At 45.9% G+C, this 23,608-nt stretch overlaps 1 protein-coding gene across 6 annotated transcripts in view; it reads right to left on the bottom strand.

Moving 5' to 3' along the window:
- Positions 1–23,608, bottom strand: part of LOC135223616 (aminoacyl tRNA synthase complex-interacting multifunctional protein 2-like) — a 166,373-nt gene that overhangs the window by 61,706 nt on the left and 81,059 nt on the right. For all 6 annotated transcript variants that reach the window (XM_064262222.1, XM_064262224.1, XM_064262226.1 and 3 more), the window contains one exon: positions 16,600–16,737. In XM_064262222.1, coding sequence (XP_064118292.1) covers positions 16,600–16,737 — 138 coding nt within the window. The remainder of the gene's footprint in view (positions 1–16,599; positions 16,738–23,608) is intronic.

Raw genomic sequence — 23,608 nt, 5'->3', positions numbered from 1 at the left:
GCTGTTTGGGGCCAATGCAAGTGGCGATTTGAAACTGAAGCCCTTGCTGGTGTATTCAAGGGCATTTTCAAGAGTCAACTCCCTGTGATTTGGAAATCAAACAAGAAGGCTTGGGTTACCTTGATGGTCTTCGAAGATTGGTTCAATGACCATTTCGTGCCAGCAGTGGAACGGTATTTGACTTCGAAGGAAGTCTGCCTTTTAAGGCCCTCTTAGTCCTGGACAATGCCCCTGGTCACCCTTCAAATTTGAGCGACATGCACCCTAATGTGAAGGTGGTGTACCTCCCACCCAATACCACATAGCTGATACAGCCAATGGACCAGGGAGTAATAGCTAATTTCAAGGCTTACTACCTTAGAAGGACCATACGTTTTGCTTTGAGGGCCATAGAAGCTAACAAGGAGTTGACACTGAAGCAATTCTGGAAGGGCTACAACATTGCTGATGCAGTGAAAAATATTGCAAGTGCTTGGGACGAGGTGAAGACGACCACTTTAAATGGGGCCTGGAAGAAACTGTGTCCACAGTTTGTGCACAGTTTTGAAGGCTTTGACCAGGCAGAAGACGTCGAGACTGTGACGAGGAAGATCGTAGGGCCTAAGCAAGAGGCTGAAACTAGATCTTGAACCTGATGATGTAACAGAGCTGCTGGCTTCCCATGGAGAGGAATTGTCTGCAGAGGACTTACTTGAACTTGAACAGCAAATGATTGAGGAAGAGGCGGCGGCACCAGAGCCAAAACCCAGGTCATTAACTGTGAAAGGCTTGTCAGAGGGTTTTACTCATCTGGAGAGAGCCTTGGCTTCTTTTGAGGCAGAAAACCCTAACGTTGCCAGGTTTGACAAAATAAAACGTGGAATGTTAGACTTAGTAACTTTCTACAAGGAGACCCTGAAGGAGAAGCAGACGAAGAGAAGTGTGCAGTCCAGGCTTGACACTTTCTTTCACAAGTCTCCAGTACCACCACCTCCCACTCCTAGTCCTGGTAAGGAATTCTGAACTGTTTTACATACTAATTTATGTGTTTACATAGTGTATATAAAATGTGTTAATTTTTTAATGTAACATATACTAAATGTTAGAGTAAATTGTAACTTCATTAATTTTCATCATTTGTAATTTTATTGCAGAAGTGGTGACAGTTCCAGATCCCCCTGTACTACCTGTGACAGTTCCAGATCCCCCTGTAGTACTACCTGTGACAGTTCCAGATCCCCCTGTACCTGGACTCTCTGTAGCAGCCCGTCCACCTGTACGTGTACAATCAGGTAAGCAATTTCATTTTTCTCATTTTCATGTTGGAAATTGTTTACACCCTACATACATACGTACACTAACTTACATAGTGGTACAATGTGTTTGATGTTGCATAACCTTATTATTTTTTTTTTTTCATTTCAGACCCCTTTGATAGTGACAGCGACCCAGATGACCCTGAGCCTTTCCATGGTTTTGATGCCTCGCCCTATTCATCAGGTAAGGAATCCTTAACAAATTTGTATAAAATGTTTTATAAATTGTTAATAGAAATTTTATTAAAAGTGTACATATGCTACAATTACATCCACCTTATAATATATTTATGTACCCTATCATTCTTTCCAGATCTAGATGTTCCCTCATCAGTTGATACGAGTATCACCTCTCCAGAGCCCAAATCAGTTGATACGAGTAGTATCACCTCTCCCATTCCTTCAGGTAAAAGAATTCTTCATTTTTTATATTGTACATACGTATTACACACTACATATGTCAAACAGTAATAACATGTGCAGTAGTTACAGTAGTAGTAACTATCATTTTATATATTTTTTATCATTCCAGACTCCCAAGCACCTGCCCATCCCACTCCATAGCCCAGCCAACCACTCTCATGTACCATATGGCCATCCCAGTAAGCAAGCCAACCACTAGAATTTGGTAAGGACATTTTTTTTTTATTAATGTTTTATTATTACATATGTAATAACCATGTTATGTATGTAACATACATACTATAATCATATGTATTACATTATCATTCCAGACTGGCATGCACCTGTGACTTACACAAACCAGACCTCTACATAGCCTACATGTCTTCATTTTGCTGAAGGTAAGGAATTCTCAGTTGTGTTTAATGTTTGGATACGTACAATAAATTTTGTACACCTAAGTGGTTACATACTGTCCTTTAATATTAATTCTTCATTCCAGACTGCCCCTCATCCTAGCCTGTTATCTGTGATAAAGCACACTGAAGTAAGGTTTGGAATGCATCCTTATCATGAATGCTCTACACCTCCACCTCCATCTCCCACAACCTAGGTAACAGCTTTGAGACTCACTAAAAGTTGGTAAGTTATGTAAGGAATTTCTAAATTAAGTTTTATACTACATGTTATAATGTTGGATTATTTAAAACCCACCTGTATGGTGCATATTACTGTATGTAACTTACTCTGCATAGAGGACTTACTGACAAAATTATTTTTTGTACATTCCAGAGTCCCCTGAATGATGTAGGCTATGGGGCCACATAAGACTTTGTCCATCCAGGGTTACATTGAACGACAACTTTAAACTAAAAGTAAGGAATTAATTAACATACATTAACTCTTTTAGTACTCTTGATATATCTACAGTAATTAACATATTGCATTCACAACTTTCTGTAGTGTATATTTTGTACACTAATTTTGTTACTTTTTCCTTCCAGAACCAACATTTTTCACACAACTCCAGGTTGTTACTAACAAATTACTACAAGTGTCATTAAGGGATAACTACAAGTAGAAGCACCATTTTGAATGGAAAAAAACCCTTCAGGAAAGTATAACGTATCAAATGTAACATGTAGTGTAACAAAGTATGAACAGTAAGGTTTTTACATACAGTAGTATTACATACGTACATAACTTTTTTTTACAGGAATTTCCAACCAAGTTTGATTATGTACATACATGTTATAAACCACTGTACGTATGGTTACTGTATGTAACTTACTAAACATACATACATGACTTAACTTTGATACTTTTTTGGTACGTTCCAGAAAACCAGGACCCCCTCCATGATGCAGGCTATGGGGCCACATAAAACTTTGTCCAGGGTTACTACATAACATAGCACGACAACTGTAAACTACTACTGTACTAAAGGTAAGGAATATACATAGTAGTAAACATACATTAAGTAAGTTTTATACTAAAAAAAAGTGACCAAGATCTCTCACATGGGATAAGTGATCAAGGTCCCTCATGGAATTAGTACGTACATACATACTGTACACTCCCTGCTGAACAGGGGGTGTAGACCAATCATTTACAACATGCATACGTACCAGTTGATATTACTGTATGTAACTTACTATGCATAGAGTACTTACTGACATACTAATTATTTTTTGTACATTCCAGAACACCCTGAATGATGTAGGCTATGGGGCCACATAAGACTTTGTGCATCCAGGGTTACATAGCACGACAACTTTAAACTAAAAGTAATGGAATTAATTAACATACATTAACTAAGTTTTATACATGTTATATATGTGATATTTAAAACCACTGTATGGTGCATATTACTGTATGGTACTTACTATGCATAGAGTACTACTGACATACTAATATATTTTTGTACATTCCAGAACCCCCTGAATGATGTAGGCTATGGGGCCACATAAGACTTTGTGCATCCAGGGTTACATAGCACGACAACTATAAACTAAAAGTAAGGAATTAATTCACATACATTAACTTTTTTACTCTTGATATACCTCAAAGTAAGGAATTATAAACTAAAAGTAAGGAATTAATTAACATACATTAACTCTTTTACTCTTGATATCTATAATTTACATATTGCATTCAGGACTTTGTGTAGTATTTTGTACTAATTGTGTTATACTTTTACCTTCCAGAGCTACCAGACTGGGATTTTAGTGTACTCCAGGATCTACCAAAGGCTTAGTGTACTACTATAGTATACAGTGTAATAGTGTTTAGTGTATAATCTAACCTAAGGATTAAGTGTAGTACATTGTGCTTTATAGTGTCACAAGAGTTTAATAAAGAATTATACCTTCAAGAACCATCCTTTGGCATTGAAATAACCACACTACACATCATGCAATATACTTGCATGTCACACAGGTAAGGTCTCTAACTTTTTCTTAGTTTAAGGCATATTTCCAAGTGTCGTTCCGGCTTACGACGATTTTCGGCTTACGACGCGCCTCAAGAACGAACCCCCGTCGTAACCCGGGGACTGCCTGTATACGAAAGAAGGAGCTGCCTCCTGCAACCTCCTTCGTACAACCAAAAACTCCAAATTAAAAACTAACAGGGAAAAGGATTAAAAAGGATGTGTTTCAGCTCCCTGCCCCAGCACTGAATCCGCCGATACGTAAGGGCCTAGCCCAAAACACTTTTCATACGTAATCGATACGTCTTTTAGGTAGTGATTGGAGAAGACTGATTCACACCTCCAAAAAGTGGCCTTCATGAGGTTTTGTAAAGACATATTCTTCTTGAAAGCCAAGACGTTCGCGATGGCCCCTCACTTCGTGCGCCTTGACTTTCAGAAGACTAAACTGTTGCTGACTGCACGATGTGTGGGCTTCTCTAATAACATTCCTGATAAAGAATGAGAGGGGATTTTTAGATAAGGGCCTACTGGGGTCCCTTACAGAGCACCAGAGATTGCTCTCATTAGCAGCAAGTCTTCTCTTCCTTTGAAAATAAAATTTCAGGCTTCTCACCGGGCAAAGAGATCTCTCCTCTTCTGTCCCAACTAAGGAGGACAAGCTTTTAATTTCGAAGCTCCTGGGCCATGGTGAAGAAGGGTTTTCATTCTTGGCTAGGAAAGCCAGAAGAAAAGAGCAAATCGCGGAGCCTCACTGAAAACCTACCTCACCTTCTAGAGCCTGCAGCTCGCTGACTCTCTTCGCTGAAGCTAACGCACAGAGAAAAAGTCTTCATCGAAAGGTCTCTGAACGAAGCTGTATGGGGAGGTTCGAATCTTGAGGACCTCAGAAAGAGCAGCACGACGTCTAGATTCCAGCTAGGAACTAAGTAGGAGGTTCTTTTAACCGTCTCAAATGATTTGATTAAGTCATGGAGGTCCTTGTCTTCGGATATGTTTAATCCTCTATGACGAAAAATTGAGGAAAGCATGCTCCTGTAGCCCTTGATGGTGGAAACTACTAACCCGCATTTTTCCCTCAGGAAGATAAGGAAATCTGCTATCTGAATCACAGAGGTACTGGAGGAGGAAACTTTATGAGTCCTGCACCAACGTCGAAAAACGTCCCACTTCGACTGGTAGACTCTAGATGTGGAAGGTCTACGTGCATTGGCAATAGCCCTTGCAGACTTTGCCGAAAAGCCCTTAGCTCTGACGAGACTCTTGATAGTCTGAATCCAGTCAGACAGAGCAGGGAGGTTTTTGTGAAACCTGTCGAAGTGGGGCTGTTTGAGCAGATCGACTCTTAGTGGTAGGGATCTTGGAACATCCACCAGCCATTCCAGTACCTCTGTGAACCAGTCCTGGGCGGGCCAGAACGGAGCTATCAAAGTCATCCTTGCTCCCTCTGAAGCTGCGAACTTCCTTAGCGTTTCCCCTAGAATCTTGAAAGGCGGGAACGCGTAAAGATCCAGGTTTTTCCAATCCATCAGGAATGCATCTATTGCCACTGCTCTTGGGTCCGCAATAGGGGAGCAGTATAGATCTATCATCGCATTCCTGGAGGTCGCAAATAGATCGAGATGGGGCCTGCCCCACGTCCTCCACAGCTCCTGGCATACGTCCGAGTGCAGAGTCCACTCTGAGGGAAGGACTTGATTCCTTCTGCTTAGCAGATCCGCTCTGACATTTCTTTCTCCTTGTACAAACCTGGTGAGAAGACTTATCTTCCTTTCCTCCGACCACAGGAGGAGCGATCTCGCTGTCTCGTACAGGGAGAAAGAGGGAGTCCCCCCCCTGTTTCCGAATGTAAGCCAGGGCTATGGTGTTGTCCGAGTTGATCTGAACTGACTTTCCCTTTACGAGGGGTTCGAAGGTTTTGAGAGCGAACCAAATCGCTGTTAGCTCTTTCTTGTTGATGTGCCAGGACACCTGATCCCCCATCCAGGTGCCTGACACTTCTCTCGACCCGAGAGTAGCTCCCCAACCTATGTCCGATGCGTCTGCATATAACACTAGGCTGGGGTTCCGAACCTGCAAGGAAAGGCCTTCCTTGAACAGGAGAGGGTCTAGCCACCAACGTAGATCCTCCTTTATCTCTTGCGAGATCTTGAACGCAAAGTCTAGACCTTGAGATCTTCGGTTCCAGTTCCTCGTCAGGAAGAACTGTAGGGGTCTGAGGTGCAACCTCCCTAGAGAAACAAATTGCTCCAGCGAGGAGAGTGTCCCCAACAGACTCATCCACTCCCTCGCTGTGCATACATCTTTCTCTAGAAAGATTGCTACCTTCTCCAAACCTCGGGTTATCCTCTCTGGGGAAGGATACGCCCGAAAAACCTGAGAAGCCATCAGAATCCCCAGATAGATACGCTCTTGACTGGGGATTAGCTGTGACTTCTCGAAATGTCCTCCAGACATTTCTCCTTGGACTTGGCCCTGATTAGCCAATCGTCCAAGTAGAGGGAAATCCTCATTCCCTCGAGATGAAGCCACTGAGCAACGTTCTTCATCAGCCCAGTGAAGACTTGGGGGGGTGTGGAAAGGCCGAAGCATAGGGCCCTGAACTGAAAAACGTTCCCTCCCCACATGAATCTTAGAAATTTGCGTGAAGATGGATGGATTGGCACGTGGAAGTAAGCGTCCTGAAGGTCCAGTGACACCATCCAGTCCCCGGGACGAAGAGCTGCTAAGACTGATGAAGTCGTCTCCATAGCGAACTTCCTCTTCTTCACAAAGACGTTCAGGGCGCTTACGTCCAGAACCGGCCTCCATCCTCCTGAGGTCTTGGGAACTAAGAACAGACGGTTGTAGAAACCCACGGAAACAGGGTCCTGTACCATTTCTATTGCCTCTTTCTCCAACATCAGCTCTACTGCTAGAGCGAGGGCTTGATTCATCAGAGGGTCTTTGTATTTGGCCACCAGTTCCCTTGGAGTGGTGGTCAAAGGTGGTCTCGAGATAAAGGGAATGAGGTATCCCCTCTTGATGATAGCGAGGGACCAGTTGTCCGCCCCCTTCCGTGCCCAGACATCCGCAAAGTTCAGAAGTCTGGCACCCACAGTTGTCTGGAGGACAAGCGAGCTACTTCTTGGCCCTAATAGACCGAGAGAAGGTCTTTCCTCTTCTGGGTGGTCTCGAACCTCTGGAGGAAGAAGAGCGGGACGAAGGACCTCCTCGAAAGGGCTCTTGCCTAGTCTGAGTTTCCTTCTTCGTTTTCTGTTGGAACAAAGGTTTCGGGATTCTAGCTGAGCGAGCCAGCATATCCTGCGTCGCTTTTGCTGACAACGAGCTGGAGATGTCATTAATTATCTTCTTCGGGAAGAGTTGCGGAGAAAGTTGGGAATACAACAAGGAAGCTCTCTGTGCATGAGAAACAGCCTTGGTAAGAAAGGAGCAGAAAACGGCCCTCTTCTTTACTACTCCTGCGCCAAAAAGGGAAGCAATCTCCCCGGATCCGTCTCTCACTGCCTTGTCCATACAAGACAGCACTGCGTGAAGGTCTTCAGGTGAAAGAGTGTCTTGATCTTGAGTCCTCTTAGCCATGACTCCAAGGGTCCAGTCAAGAAAGTTAAAAACCTCTAAGACTCGGAACATTCCCTTCAGAAGGTGATCCAACTCGCTCATACCCCACGTCGTCTTCGCAGAATTAAGCGCCGAGCGATGTGCGGAATCAACCAACGAAGAGAAGTCCGAGTCTGCTGAAGAGGGAAGAGTCAGACCCAAGGGCTCTCCTGACTCGTACCAGAACCCCATCTTACCCGTAAGTTTGGACGGGGAAAAGAAAATACGGTCTTGCCTTTCTCTTCCTTCGATACCAACCAGTCGTCAAAATTCTTAAGAGCCTTCTTCATCGACACTGTCGGTTTCATCTTAACGACTGAAGACTTCTTAGTCGTATTGGTCGTTGAAAATAAGGACGGAGGTGACGGAGGAGCAACGGCCGAAAGAGACTCCCCAAAATCTTGCAAGAGGAGGTCGGTCAGTCTCTTGTATGAAGAAACTGAAGCATCCTTGGGCAAATCTTCCTCAGAATCCCCAAGGTATTCTTCAGAAGAATGACGTTTAGAAGCTCTACTACCAGGAGGAGAGCTATTCTTGGAGAGCGCCTGTTTCGGAGGAGCGCCTACTGGGAGAATGTCCACTGGGAGAGCGCTTAAAAGGAGAGCACCTACAGAGAGAGCGCCTACTAGGAGAACGCCTACCAGGAGAGCGCCTACTAGGAGAGCGCCTACTAGGAGAGCGCCTACTTGGGGAGCGCCTACCAGGAGAGCGCCTACTATTGGAGCGCCTGCTAGGAGAGCGCCTACTAGTGGAAGCTCGCCTGTCGGAAACAAAGTCTAATTCCACAGAAGAGCGCCTGGACAAGGGAGAGCGCCTATCAGGCTCTCTGCGCCTGCTAGGCTCTTGGCGCCTGCCCTCCTTAAAACGCCTGCTAGGCTCTTGGTGCCTATCAGACTCCAAACCCCTACCAGGCTCTTGACGCCTGCCACGGGGAGAGAAAACATCCACGGAGGAGTCCCTGTCCGAAGCACTGCGCTTACAAGGCTCTGAGCGCCTATCCAATCGGGAGTGAACCAACGGAGAGGAATGCTTCCACTGGCGCCTACAAGGCTCTTGGCGCCTACTAGGCTCCGAGCGTCCGTCAAAAGGAGAGTGGCAACCAGGCGAAGAACTCTTCCTTCGCTCCTGACGATAACGAGGCTCTTGACGTCTGTCAAGCTCTTGACGCCTAACTGAAGAGGAGCGGAAATCCTGAGGAGAGAGCCTGTCCGGCTCCTTACGCCTGACATGCTCAAAACTCTTGCTGGGAAGAGAGAGCCTACTCGGAGATTGATCCTGAACTTCAGTCTGCACTTCTGACTTCCTGCTACGAGGCTCAAAAACTTCTCTAGCCGGAGGAGAGCTAGCAGAAGGGACGTTCTTAGACTTCTTCACTGGAAGCGAGGCGTCCTTCCGACGATGAGAAGTCCCGGCAATAGAATCAGCTAAAGCCGCAATCTGCGCCTGCAGACCCGCCAGGATGCGCGCACGAGATCTCTTAAAATGATATTGTCATGTTACAATAAAGTTTTATACATACTTACCTGACAGATATATACTTAGCTATAGACTCCGTCGTCTCCGACAGAATTTCAAATTTCGCGGCACACGCTACAGGTAGGTCAGGTGATCTACCGCCCTGCCCTGGGTGGCAGGACTAGGAAAACCATCCCCGTTTCTAATCAAGAATTCTTTATCTCTTCCACTGTGGCTCCTGCGGGGAGGCTGGGTGGGCTATTAATCGTATATATCTGTCAGGTAAGTATGTATAAAACTTTATTGTAACATGACAATATCATTTTATACATTCAAAATTCCCTGCAAGATTATATACTTAGCTGATTAGCAACCATGGTGGGGTAAGAGACAGCTAACTACTGAAATAGACAGGTAAACAACATATGTTGTAGGTATTTATAAACCTTGGTTCCTACCTTATTAGGCTGAAGACTTCGCGGCTACTGCCTTGGAGTCTGCTTAGCCTCAAGAGCCTCAGCGAGATAATGATCTATGGCTAAGAGTTCTTGTGGGTCTGCCAATGGGGTCTTATCCACTTACTCGGCAGAGCCTAAAGGCCTTTGTCATTGGGTGCTATTCCACTAACATGACAATACACCTTGTTCAAGGAGCACAAAACCGATCCCGATCACCTGATCCTAACATCCATGTTAGTTCTAAGATTGTAAGGAGTTATCCCCGAACTCCTCACAAACAACCAAAAAAACTCGAAACATAATTACACTTTCATTACAAAATATACAAAAAAAAAAAAATTTTGTACTCCCCTACTAGTCATACATACCCTTGATCCCCTACCAGCAATGACACTCTGCTCCCGTGCGACAGTAGTGAGCTTGCTACTAGAAAAACCAAAGCACATATCTGAACAAAGAGGGTTTATGTACGATAAAAACACAAAATTAAGGATCAGTCTTTGCTCCAAGACCCAGTACTGTATCTGCTGATACAAAATGGACCTAGCGAGAAGCACTTCTCATAGGTCACTCTCACGTCCTTCAGATAATGAGATGCAAACACTGAATTGCACCTCCAATATGTAGTCTCAATGATATTCTTCAGAGACATATTCTTTTGGAACGCCAAAGACGTTGCTACTGCTCTTACTTCATGCGTCTTGACCTTTAGAAGACCGAAGGATTCCTCCGAGCAGTTCTTGTGAGCGTCCGTAATAACGCTTCTCACAAAGAAAGCCAAGGCGTTCTTGGACATGAGTCGTTTGGGGTTCTTCACTGCACACCAAAGACCTTGTTGACAAGCTCCCATCTGCCTCTTCCTCTCTAAATAGTATTTAAGAGCTCTCACTGGACAGAGAGATCTCTCTATCTCTCTGCCTACCAGGTTAGATAGGCCTTTTACCTCAAAACTTCTGGGCCAAGGCTTTGATGGGTTTTCGTTCTTTGCCAGAAACATTGTCTGGAAAGAACAGATGGCAGCATCTCCTTTGAACCCCACCGTGGAATCCAGAGCGTGTAATTCGCTCGTCCTCTTGGCTGTAGCGAGAGCCACCAGGAACAAGCATTTCCTAGTGACGTCGCGGAAGGACGCGAGATGTAAAGGTTCGAATTTATCCGATGAGAGAATTTCAGGACCACGTCTAGATTCCAACTAGGTGTTCTAGGAGTAGCTGCTTTCGAAGTCTCAAAAGATCTAATTAGATCGTGTAGATCTTTGTCGTTAGCAATGTCAGGCCTCGATTCCTGAATACTGAAGACAGCATTGCTTCGGTATCCTTTTATTGTCGAGACAGATAGGTGTGATTCCTCTCTCAGAAAGAGGAGGAAATCGGCAATATTCACTATAGAGGTACTGGAGGAGGACAGCTTCTGACCCTTACACCACCTCCTAAAGACTTCCCACTTCGACTGGTATACTCTTCTCGTCGAAGCTCTGCGGGCTCTAGCGATAGAGCCCGCAGCCTTGCGAGAAAAGCCTCTCGCTCTGACAAGTCTTTCGATAGTCGAAAGGCAGTCAGAGCGAGACCTGGGAGGTTGTGATGAAACCTCTCGAAGTGGGGTTGTCTTGAGTAGATCGTGTCTGTTTGGAAGCGATCTGGGAAGTCCACTCCACTCCAGTACCTCCGTGAACCATTCCTGGGCTGGCCAAAATGGGGCTATGAGTATCAACTTCGTGCTCTTCGAAGATACGAACTTCCTGAGCACTTCCCCCAGAATTTTGAACGGGGGAAAGGCGTAAGCGTCCACACACCGACCAATCCATGAGAAACGCGTCTATTGCGAAGGCTCTCGGATCTTCTACTAGAGAGCAAAAGGTCTCTATTCTTTTGGAGAGGAACGTCGCAAACAGGTCTATGTGAGGTCTCCCCCACAGGGACCAAAGACTTCGACACACTTCTTCGTGAAGAGTCCATTCTGTGGGGAGGGGACCTGGTTTCTCCTGCTCAGTCTGTCCGCTCTCACATTCTTGATCCCTTGAACAAACCTTGTGAGGAGAGTTATGCCTCTTTCTTCCGTCCAGGTTAACAGGTGTCTTGTCAACTGATAGAGGGAGAAAGAGTGCGTGCCTCCTTGCTTGCGTATGTAAGCCAGAGCCGTGGTGTTGTCTGAGTTTATCTGTATCACCCCGTCTCTGACTATCTGTTCGAAGAACTTTAAGGCTAGGTGTATGGCCACAAGTTCCTTGCAATTGATGTGCCAGGACACCTGTTCCTTTGTCCAGGTGCCTGACACCTCCCTTCCTCCCAGCGTCGCTCCCCATCCCGACTCCGAAGCGTCGGTAAACAAACACTTGGTCTGGGTTCTGCAGGGCAAGCGATACGCCTTCGTTCTTTTGAAGCTGAGGGATCCACCACTTCATATGATCTTTTACTTCTTGTGGGAAGTTGGAAGACGTCCGAGAGTTGACCCGTCTTCCAACTCCACACCTCTTTGAGGAAAAACTGAAGAGGGCGGAGGTGAAGTCTCCCTAGCGAGAAGAACTTTTCCATGAGGACAGGGTCCCTAGAAGGCTCAGGTAATCCCTCGCTGACTGTTCTTTCTTTCTAAGAAGCTCGAGATTCTCGACAAACCTCGAGCGATTCTTTCTCGCGAAGGATATACCACCCGAAAACCCCGAGAATCCATCTGAATCCCCAGGATGGACCAAGTTCTGGCTGGGGATCAGTTGTGACTTCTCGAGGTTGACGAGCAACCTAGCGAATCTATCATGTTCCTTGTTACTTCTAAGTCCTCCAAGCACTGACTCTTCGACTTGGCCCTGATCAGCCAGTCGTCCAAGTAGAGGGAGATGTTTATCCCCTCTAGGTGAAGCCATCTTGCTACATTCGCCATCAGGTTGGTGAATACTTGTGGGGCTGTAGACAGTCCGAAGCACAGAGCCCTGAACTGAAAGATCTTGTCTCCTATCACAAAGCGAAGATATTTCTTTGACAAATGGTGAATGGGAACGTGGAAATAGGCGTCTTGCAGGTCCAGAGAGACCATCCAATCTCCTGGGCGAAGCGCCGACATTACAGAGGCGGACGTTTCCATACGAAACTTCTTTTTCTGTACGAAGCGATTCAGAGCGCTTACGTCCAGAACTGGCCTCCACCACCCCCCCGATGCCTTTGGTACTAGAAAAAGGCGATTGTAAAATCCCGGGGAGTGTGGATCCTGCACAAGTTCGATGGCCTCTTTTTTCCCACATTTGCTCCACCATTTGAAGGAGAGTCTTTCGCATTAACGGGTCTCTGTACCTCGCTGACAGTTCCCGAGGCGTAGATGTTAGGGGCGGGCTGTCGTCGAAGGGGATTACATATCCCTTCTTCAGGACCGACACTGACCAAAGGTCGGCTCCCCTTTGTGCCCATACTCCTGCAAAGTTCAGGAGTCTGGCGCCCACTGGTGCTTGGAGGAGCAACAAGTCACTTCGATTTCTTGAAGGGCCTAAATGAAGACCTTCCTCTCTTTTCAGAGCTCTTCTTTCTGGCAGGGGGACGAGCCGCTGCACCTCCACGAAAGGGCTGCTGAGTAGGACGAGATTTTCCTTCTTAACCGTCGCCACTACCGGTCGTCCTTTCTTGGACGTTTGCGTAAGTAGGTCTTGTGTCGCCTTCTCAGTTAGTGAGCGAGATATATCCTTGACTAACTGAGAAGGGAAACAGATGATCTGATAGAGGGGCGAACATTAAGGCAGTCCTCTGGCTCGGAGAAACCCCTTTCGATAAAAGGGAACCATACACTGATCTCTTTTTCAGGAGACCAGCACCAAAAGTGAAGCCACTTCACCCGAACCGTCCTGTACTGCCTTGTCCATGCAGGACAGGACGCTATGGAGAATTTCTGGGTTCTTCAGAAACTCCGGATCCTTAGATTTGTTGGCCAGAACTCCGAGTGACCAATCCAGAAAGTTGAACACCTCTAAAGTGACAAAAAGTCCCTTTAGAAAGTGGTTCAACTCTGAAGTGCTCCACGTCGCTCTGACCGATCCTAAGGAGTGACGTCTAGAGGCCTCCACTAAATTGGCAAAGTCGGCATCTGCAGAGGCAGGTAGAGAAAGACCCATAGTCTCTCCTGTCCCATACCAAATACCTCTCTTCCCGTGCAATCTGGAAGGAGGCATGCAGAATACCGTCTTTCCTAACTCCTTCTTCTTGTCCATCCAAGAATCTAAAGAATGGAGCGCCTTCTTCATTGATATCGCAGGCTTCATTTTCAAGAAGGCCGACGATTTAGCCGTAGCTGAGCTCGAAAAGAGCGAACGAGGAGAAGGAGGAGCCGCAGGACTAAGAGAATCTCCAAACTCTTGTAGTAGTAATGAGGCCAAGACTTTGTAACTAGAAAGTCCCTCATTAGCAGGAGGTTCGTCGTCAGACAACTCGTCTAACCCTCGATCAGACGAAGGAGAAAGTTCACGTTTTGAGGGAGAGTCCTTCCAAGACCTCCTATGTTCTGAAGGAGAGGAGCTCCTATTTGGCGAAGAGTCATAACCTCCAGGAACGAGTCCCCGACTCTTGACTCCTGGCTCTTGACTCTTGCCTCCTGACTCCTGCCTCCTGACTCCTGCCTCCTGACTCCTGCCTCCTGACTCCTGGACTCCTGCCTCCTGACTCCGACTTCCTGCTCCCTGACGCCGGACTCCGGGGAACTCCTGGCACCTGCCTCCCCCTGGGACTCCTGGCTCCTGGCCTCCTTGGCTCCTGCCTCTTGGCCTCCTGCCTCCTGGCCTCTTGCCTCCTGGCTCTTGCCTCTTGCCTGGATGCCTCCACACTCTTGGCTCTGGGCTCCTGCCTCCTGGTTGACTCCTCACTCCTGCTCTTGGCTCCTGCCTCCTGGGTGACTCCTCACTCCTGGCCAGTGCCAGACGTCTGAATTGTTTCATCCAGGTTCGTACCGGAAACCTCACCTCGGGTAGGAGTATCGATCCTGGAGGTAGATACCTCCATACGTCTGGAGGATCTTTTAATAGGAAGGGAAGTGTCTTTCCTTCTAGGAGGCTCCTTTGACAGGACTCCTACAAACGACGAAATCTGTTCCTGCATCGCCATCATGAACCTCTTAGTAGCCTCCTCTTTATCCTCTTCGGGAGGAGGGGGAGGGGAGGAGTCCATAGCCTCCACCTCCTGCCTCCTTCTCACTCTGGTTGAAAGAATGGCTCTTCTTGCCTTCTTAACTCCCGATGGAGACTCCTCAGGGAAGTTTTCAGGGCTCGAGTCAATAGTCGGCGCCCTCCAACTCCTCTTGAGAGGCCGAGATCGATCGGAATCCAAAATCAAGTCCACAAAACAGTCCACAAAAGCGTATGCCAATCCAACAATCCAGATACGTCACCAAAAGTCGGTCAAGAAGATCAATTGCCGGTGAAAAAAGAAAAACCAATCGAGAGGAACCAACAACAATGTTGATGGTCCGGGCGACAGAAGAATTCTGATTAGAAAACGGGGATGGTTCCTAGTCCTGCCACCCAGGGCAGGGCGGTAGATCACCTGACCTACCTGTAGCGTGTGCCGCGAAATTTGAAATTCTGTCGGAGACGACGGAGTCTATAGCTAAGTATATATCTGGCAGGGAAGTTGAATGTATAAAATTCCTCTACAGGAGACGAAGTCCGAGACCGAACAGGAGAAGCGTAAACAGAAGAATTCTTGGCTCTCTTGCGTTCCACTTCTGGCTCTTCCGCGAAGGATTCGGGGCTGGAAGGAAAGGCTCAAGGAGCTTTCCAGGGCCTCTTGAGAGGGCGAGACGACTCCGAGGCGCTCCATCTACGCTTAGGAGAAGGCGACGAAGATGACGAGAAGCACTGGCGCAATAACTCCTTCTTGGTTCGATCCAAGGCAGCCTGGGAACGAGCAACAGGATCTGCCGAGGGGACGCCTGACCGGTGGGGGTTCTCCCTAACCTTCCTGCGGCTTTCGACTTTCCTCCTCCACTGGGTCTGGGAGTCTGGAAGAGGTCTAGGCCTGGAAGCATTAGTGAGCCGGTCAGACGCACCCTCCACTTCACTAGGGGCACTGCACTGATCACTTGCACTATCACTCTTACCTTGTCGAGAGCGAGCGAAGCTCTCCTTACTCCTGATCGAGGCTCTCCTGGAAGTAACTTCCGAAAACGAATCTTCAGGTTCAAAGCTGGGCGCAGGGGCTGAAACTGGAGAAGGAACTACTTCTACTACAGGGTTCTCAGCTTCAATCTCACTCACCCTCGATCTACTAGAGCTCCTTGAAGAAGCCTTGCGCGCCCTATCCTTCTCTAACTTTCTCACATAAGAAGAAAGAGCCTTCCAACCATCCTCATCCAAATTCTCACACTCTTTGCAAGGGTTAATAAAAGAGCATTCATTCCCTCTACAAGACGTACATACAGTGAGGATCTAATGCAGCTTTAGGAAGTCTAACTTTACATTCCTTCACTGAACAAACCCTAAATAAACTAGGTTTCTTAACTTCAGAATCATCCATGATTATCAATTCTAAGAAAAATCCAAAAGAAAAATCCAAATAACAATCCAAAAAGCATATGCCAAGCCAACAAACAAAGGGTACTTCACCAAAATCCAATTCGTCGGCAACGAGAAAGAATTTAACTATCGTAAGGACTGAACAACAGGTGTTGTCCAGCCGGTGACAGAAAATAATCTGACAAGAAAGGGGGACTGGTTCTTACACCCACCACCCAGCGGCAGGTAAGGTAGATCACCTGACCTACCTGTAGCGTGTGCCGCGAGTTTTGAATTTTCTCTCGTGACGTCAGAGACCTAAGCTAAGTATATATCTGGCAGGGAAGTTCATGTACAAAATCATAATTATACAACAAAAGGGCAAGACCTGGCAGACTGTCAACAATATTTCCCAAAGAAAGTTTTATATGTCATATGCAAATGTGTTGGGTACACAGAGCCCGTGCGCATTCCATGCAAGTTTATGGATTCACTTACTTTTTTAACTGAAGAATGAAGATGATTCGCACAATAAACTGGGAAGCCCACATTCTTCAAAAGTTTTCGCAATAAAACTAAAGAATATGGTGGTCTATCAGGATTTGCAGCTATCACTAGATCATGTACAGTCCCAATCTGTAAAGTAATTGTAATCATATTTATTTGAGCCTCCATGCTACTCTGAAACATTACAGAAGCAAAATTACTACACATTAGCAATGCAAATAACCTTTCTTCCATAAATAAAAACCTTCAATCTTAAACTACCTATATGGTATAGCATGAAAATGATATTGTTATGATACAATAAAGTTTGTTCATACTTACCTGGCAGATATATATATAGCTGTATTTTCTGAAGTCCGACAGAATTTTAAAAACTTCCGACACACGCAGTGGTCGGCCAGGTGGTTAGTACCCATTCCCGCCGCTGGGAGGCGGGTATCAGGAACCATTCCCATTTTCTATTCATAATTTTTATTTCCACTGTCCCCTGAGGGGAGGTGGGTGGGTACTTGATTATATATATCTGCCAGGTAAGTATGAACAAACTTTATTGTATCATAACAATATCATTTTGTTCATGAAACTTACCTGTCAGATATATATATAGCTGAATCCCACCTTTGGAGGTGGGAAGGGACAGAATAGAAGGAATTTGGGAAACAAATGCATGCAGATGATTTACATCTTGGTTCCACCTGTTAGCATAGCTGGCTTCGTGGTTACTGCCACGTAGTCTGCTTGTGCTACTAGAGTTGCCAGCGAGGTAGAGACCTATATAGCTAGGTGCACTCCAGATGATCTGTCAACAGGGGCGAGACCACGACGTGACTAGACCATATTGACCATACCATGAGGGCTAAGAAGTAAAATAAATATATATATATATATCACCACCTGACCAACCTAGCCAAAGTTAAGGTGTTTTAACTAAGGCTTAAGAGTTAAGAAGTCGCCGTTGTCGGCGACTCATCAACTAAATTAAGAGCTCTTCCTAACCATTTTCTACAGGATAGGATGAGTGGTACTTCTTGCCCCCAAGATTGTGTCTGCAAGACACGTATGGCCCTAGCGAGCAGCAGATCTCATATGCCATCTTCACATCTCGCAGGGAGTGTGAAGTGAACACAGAGTTGCTTCGCTAAAACATGGTACTCAGGATGTTGCTGAGTGCCATGCTCTGTTGAAATGCTTCCGAGGCCGCGCCCTCACCTCGTGAGCATTCAGATAAAAAGATTTCAAATTTTTGTGTAAACACAATGAAGGAGCATTTTTGAAAGAACTCCTTAACACTAAAGCCAGGGTGTTCTTCGATATGGGCAAGTCTGGTCTTTTTCGGAACACTGCAGATTGCCCGAATGACTTCGACTTTCTTGAGTTTTATGTAGATAAACTTGAGAGACCCGACAGGGCACAGGACTCTCTCTGGCTCCTGCCCACTAACTTGTGCCATCCTTGCTTCCAAGCTCCTGGCCAAGGACAAAACGGGTTTCCATTCTTAGGCCACAACGGAAGGCTTAGAGAGCACACCGCCTTGTGTTCTCTAAAGCCAAAACTTGTGACGATGGCTTAAAATTTCACTAACCCTCTTTGTCGTATCTAGGGTGGTTAGAAGAAGGCCTTCCTGATCACATGCAAGAAGTTAACAGGTAGGAGAGGTTCGAATGCTTTAACATCAAGAACTTCAGACTACGTCTAAGTTCCATATTGAAAGCTTCGATCTGGACATGCACAGTCAGTCCGTCTGTACTAAAGTCAGGTGACCGACCAGTTGACCAGTCAGACGAATCAAGGACAGCAAGGCTGTACCCTGAAGACCATAAGGCACTATTCTTCGCTGAAGGATGAGTGTCTGGACTGCCTGGGCGATTCAATCTAAGCAAACCTTGGGGTGTATCAACGCAACCCAACGTCGTCAGCGAATCAACTCCTGACTCGAGCTTCTGGTGCCAGGAGAAAGGAGCGAGGAGCAAAAAGGCGATTCAGTCCCGAAGGAAGAATGCCTGACAGACCAACCTGGTCTCATGTTACACGATCATCGGGGGTGTATAAACGCAACCGACTTCGTCAACAAGAAACTCAGGGCTACTATATGTCGCCTGATCTCGCACGAGTGTCTGACTCCGAGAAAACAGGTGAGACAAAAAGTAGATGGTGAGCGAGTTTCGAGATTCCAAAGAACTCAAAGATCGTGAAGGGCTTTGTTGTTTGACAGACGCAAATCTCTGAGCCCAAAGGCCGTCAACAACATATTTGCATATTCTTTTAATAGTTGTGACTGCCAGCTTATCCCATTCTTCAGACGGAAATGGAAGACGGTAATCTTATTCCTGTCAACATCTCGATAGTCTGAACGTAGTCCAGACTCAGAGCGGAGAGGTTATAGGTACCTTTCGAGTTAGAGTAGACCGACTCTCTCGGAAAAGGTCCTTGGAAAGTGAACTAGGAAAGAATAAGTATTGACCTCTGTGAATCCAGGATCCTGAAGGCCAACATGGGGCGATCAGCGTCATTGTCGCTCCCTGTGACGTCATAAATCCTCTTATTACCTTTCCTAAGCGATTGAAAAAGGGGAAAAGAGACTAAGCATCCATCCCCGTTCAATATCATAGGATGGCGTTTAATGGTACCGATCCCGGATCGAGAATAAGGGAACAGAGAAGAAGAAGCTTCTTCGTCCTCAACATATCGAAGAGAAGAATGAAAGGGCGTCCCTAAAGTCTACACAACTCTCAACTTACTTCTAAAGAAAGATTCCACTCGGAAGTGAATAGTTGCTGCCGTCGATCGAGACGATTCGTACGGACTTTTGTAATCCTGTAACGAACCTGTAGAGGATCGTTACATTCTACGCCTGTTGTTATAATAGGCTCTTTCTCGCAAACTCGAACAAGGACCGAGAGAAGATATTTCTTAAGATATGAGAGAGCTGTGGAATATCAGAGTTGATCTGGACCACTGGTTCCCAAAAACTCGTTTCGAGGACTGGAGGGACTACCGAATCGCTTTTACTTCTTTCAGATTAAGATCCAGGACATCTGAAACCCTATCCAGATGTCCGGCACCTTCTTTCTATTACCTCAGGTGATAGACGCACTGAGAGATGTTCAGAATCATTCCTAAATCTAGAATAATATTTCAGTTTCCCGGTAGGAAGAAAAAACTGTGGTCTGAATTGCAGTCTATCGGGGAAAACAAACTTCTTCAGGAAGGAAATGGTCCCCCCAGCAAGCTCATCCATTCCCTCCCCGAGTATGCTTACTTCCCTAATAAGGCTGCGCTTTGCCTAAGCAGGAGAGCAAATAAAAGTGCAATGTTGCGGTAAACTCGTAGTTCCATACCGTGCGGTAACGAGCACCGAAAGGATTAAGAGATAACTCTGTTGAACATAGTAAGGCAAAACGAATGCAACGTTTATTCATTCACGTAAGAAATCCCCTCAATCTTAGCTAAAGTCCGTGATTGTAGGACAGAGATACAGTTAGTCAGTCAATCCCGCACAGAGAGACGTAACCGTCAGCACAGAGATACGGTTAGTCAGTCAATCCCGCAGAGGGAGAGAGACGTAACCTACTGGGCATGACAAGCGCACGATCTGTTTACTGGCTCGGTTGGACTGCGGAGGACAGACACAGCGTGACAGCAGCAGCAAGCAGCTTACGAACGTCGTCTCTTAACTTTATGTCTGGGTTGCCAGCTACCCTATTCTACGAAGAAATAGGTCCGTTATTTTTTGAGCAGAAAAGACTCTCAAGCTGGTATATTTAAGCGAAACAGAAAACGCTAAATATATAGATGCGTTTGTGTCGTCAGAACACTACCATACAACGGTAAAAGATAAATCGGAAACTCCTGGAAGGCTGCAGGGAGTAACGATTAAATGTCCTTAAAATAGACAATAGACCTCTCGGTTGCCATCCGAAGAGGTAACTACAGCAAGCGTATATGACTTGAACCAACCAGAAGTAAAATAACGCAAGGCAAAAATGAAATTATATCACAATAAAGTTTGTTCCTACTTACCTGGCAGACATATATATAGCTGAATTCGGAAATACAGCTACATACATATCTGACAGGCAAGTTTCATGAACAAAACTTAAGAGAATCGAAGCAGTCGAAGCAGTCAGCTCAAGCTTCTTATGTTATTGGACATAAGCGTTCATTGACGTAGTCTACAAGTCTATTTCTTGTACGAGTCTGCGAATGACGAATGAGAGCTCTTCCGAATCTTGTCAATAAGAGCTTATTCGCTTACGCAATATCAAGTTAATGAGATGTTTGTCAATGAGAACTAACCCATTTACGGGACAAAGAGATATTTTGTCCAATGAGGGGATACCCCACTTACTTGACAAAACGAAAGTATATTGTCAATGGGGGAAAGTCACTGAATTGACAAAACGTAATCCAGGGAGTCGAGCATTTAATTTTCCGATTCCCGTCTCAAACGAGGAAGGGCAAGAATCCTGTTAAGAGACTGGGCTTACGGCAAGTAGAACGACGATGTTCAATTCGGCAGCGTAGTCCCGACTAGAAACTAACAAAATCTATCATCTGAAAAACCCTTTTAGATGGGCTAAAAAGCTTGCAAAATTATCCTGGGAAGAGGAAGAAACTCTCCAACCAGCTTCCTCTCCCATATCACAACTAATGCCTGCTAAAGCTTAAAATTATTGGCAGTATGGCAAAGGAAGTCCTGTCTTGCGCTTTCCTGAAGAGCGTCCTTTTGATGAGTGCCTTTGCAAGAATCCTACTGAACGTTGCCGAGAGTCCTGACGTGCAGGACATCGAGCCTTACATAACCCGTAACTGCCTTATCGCAAAGTCTTGACTGCGGTAGTGGCAACTTAAATTTATTGGCAGAATGGCAAAGGTTGCGGTAGAGCAAACGAGATCTTCCCTTGAGCTTTCCTTAACTCCATCCACCTATGCGAAAAGCAATATTAATTGACAGAGACCTCTTGAATTCACGAAACCCGATGTCTTGCTGGGTTTCGAAGAAGAAGTTGTCTGTTCACTTTAAGCTTCCTCCGAAGCACTGCCTACTTACATTCTTTGCAGGTGAGGTAGAAGGTATCACCGAAGGTAGAGGTAAAAATTCTTTAGGCCCAAATCTGAAACAAAGAGCTTGAAGAGTTCAACAGAAACGTTCAGCCAGGCGACACAATTCTGGCGTGCGCTGGTGCACGCTCGGCGTCCACTGGAGCGCAGCTTCGGCGTTCCACTGGCAGCGCGCTCGCGGCGTCCACGAGAGCGCGGCTCCCCCCCCCCCCCGGGCGTCCACTGGAAGCGGCCCCAGCTCTGGCGTTTTCCACTGTGGCACACGCGCGCGGAGCGCTTGGCGTGCACCCGCGCGCGCCTGGAGTCCATCCGAGCGTTCCACCCCCAGGCGTCCGCTCTCAAAAGCTTCCTGCTACTATGATTTCATTTTACGTATTTCTCGGTGGAAAGACGGACACGAGTTCAGGCGACGTTCGCCTTCTTACTTCTCACTGAAACGCATAACGAGAGAGAGAGAGAGAGAGGACGTGAAGCGTCCTCTTCTATAAAGCTTCTATTTAGAGGGCGCGAGTCCTTCCGAAAGCTCCAACCCCTGCACGGAGAGGACGCTTCGGAGGACGAGAAGCAATCTTTCAGGATTCGTGCACGCGCACGCACTTTGGCAGTCTGGGGATTTTCATCAGAAACTGCCGAAGGGCACGCCAGATCGGTGGGGGTTCCTTGTAACCCTCTTAGGCTTTCGACATGCTCCCTCCCCGGTCCTGGGAGTCAAGCAGAGGTCCCGGCCTAGAGGCGAAACGAGGCCGATCTGACGCACCCTCCACTACACAAGGGGTATGGGTATCACTGCACTTCTGCACTTCACTTTTACTCTCTAAAGCAAGCACTTTCGATTCTAAGTTACGAATCGAAAGAGTATCAGAGAAAGGGCAATTCCTCTACAGACACTACTTAGGGCCCGAAGGCAACACTGCAGGGTTAGGAGTAACAATTACAGAAGTAGCACTTCACAGCAATGAGGAGAGCGAGCACCTCTCGTAGACATATTCATAGCCCGTAGGCCATACTACAGGGTTAGGCAAAATAAAAGTCTACAGGAAGGTTAGCAGGTTCACTACCCTGACTTTTGTTACTGATAATTGCGTACATACGAATCATACGTCTTCCTTACGGATTAGACATGTTTACTGATTAATTGCGTACATACGATCATACGTCTTCCTTACGGAATAGACAAAGTCTCACACGCCTTACATGACAAATCTCAACAAAGAAGGAAGACCCATACCCCTCGTACATACCAAGTGCGGATCTACCGAAGCTTTCGGTAGCCACACCCTATCATTTGCAGACAAACCCCCGTCTGAAAACTAGCCTAACATAATCAGATATTTTAAGCAAAAATGAATCAAATTCAAATCAATTTAAGATAGCGTATGCCTAGCCACAAATCCAAGTAAATAAATCAAAAGACAATTAGGATACTTAGCGGCAATGAAGTTTCCAAAATCCTAAGACGGAGGTACTGAAACAGGTGTTTTCAGCACCGGCGACAGAAAAATTATGAATAGCAAAAATGGGAATGGTTCCTGATACCCGCCTCCCAGCGGCGGGAATGGTACTAACCACCTGGCCGACCACTGCGTGTGTCGGAAGTTTTTAAAATTCTGTCGGACTTCGAAAATACAGGCTATATATACATCTGGACAGGTAAGTGTTTCATGAACAAAATATAAAAATTATTATATATCATATAATATATATATATATATATATATACATTATATATATTATATATATATATCATATCACAAAACCACAGGTAAAAAAACAAGAGGCAGGGTGTGGGTCCTGACCGGTTTTGAATTTATTTCCAAGCCACTGACGAAGGACTGATACATAGTAGAGGTCACAAATAAATATATTACTGATGAACATACACACAACCATTTGAGACAGCAGATCCACCCGCAGGCAGGTGTCAAGGTAGGAGTGGCTT

Source organism: Macrobrachium nipponense, chromosome 10 (genome assembly GCF_015104395.2).
Source record: "Macrobrachium nipponense isolate FS-2020 chromosome 10, ASM1510439v2, whole genome shotgun sequence".
NCBI classification, from domain to species: domain Eukaryota; kingdom Metazoa; phylum Arthropoda; class Malacostraca; order Decapoda; family Palaemonidae; genus Macrobrachium; species Macrobrachium nipponense.
Note: the sequence above shows the minus strand (reverse complement) of the source record. Positions and strands in the feature narration are given on the sequence as shown.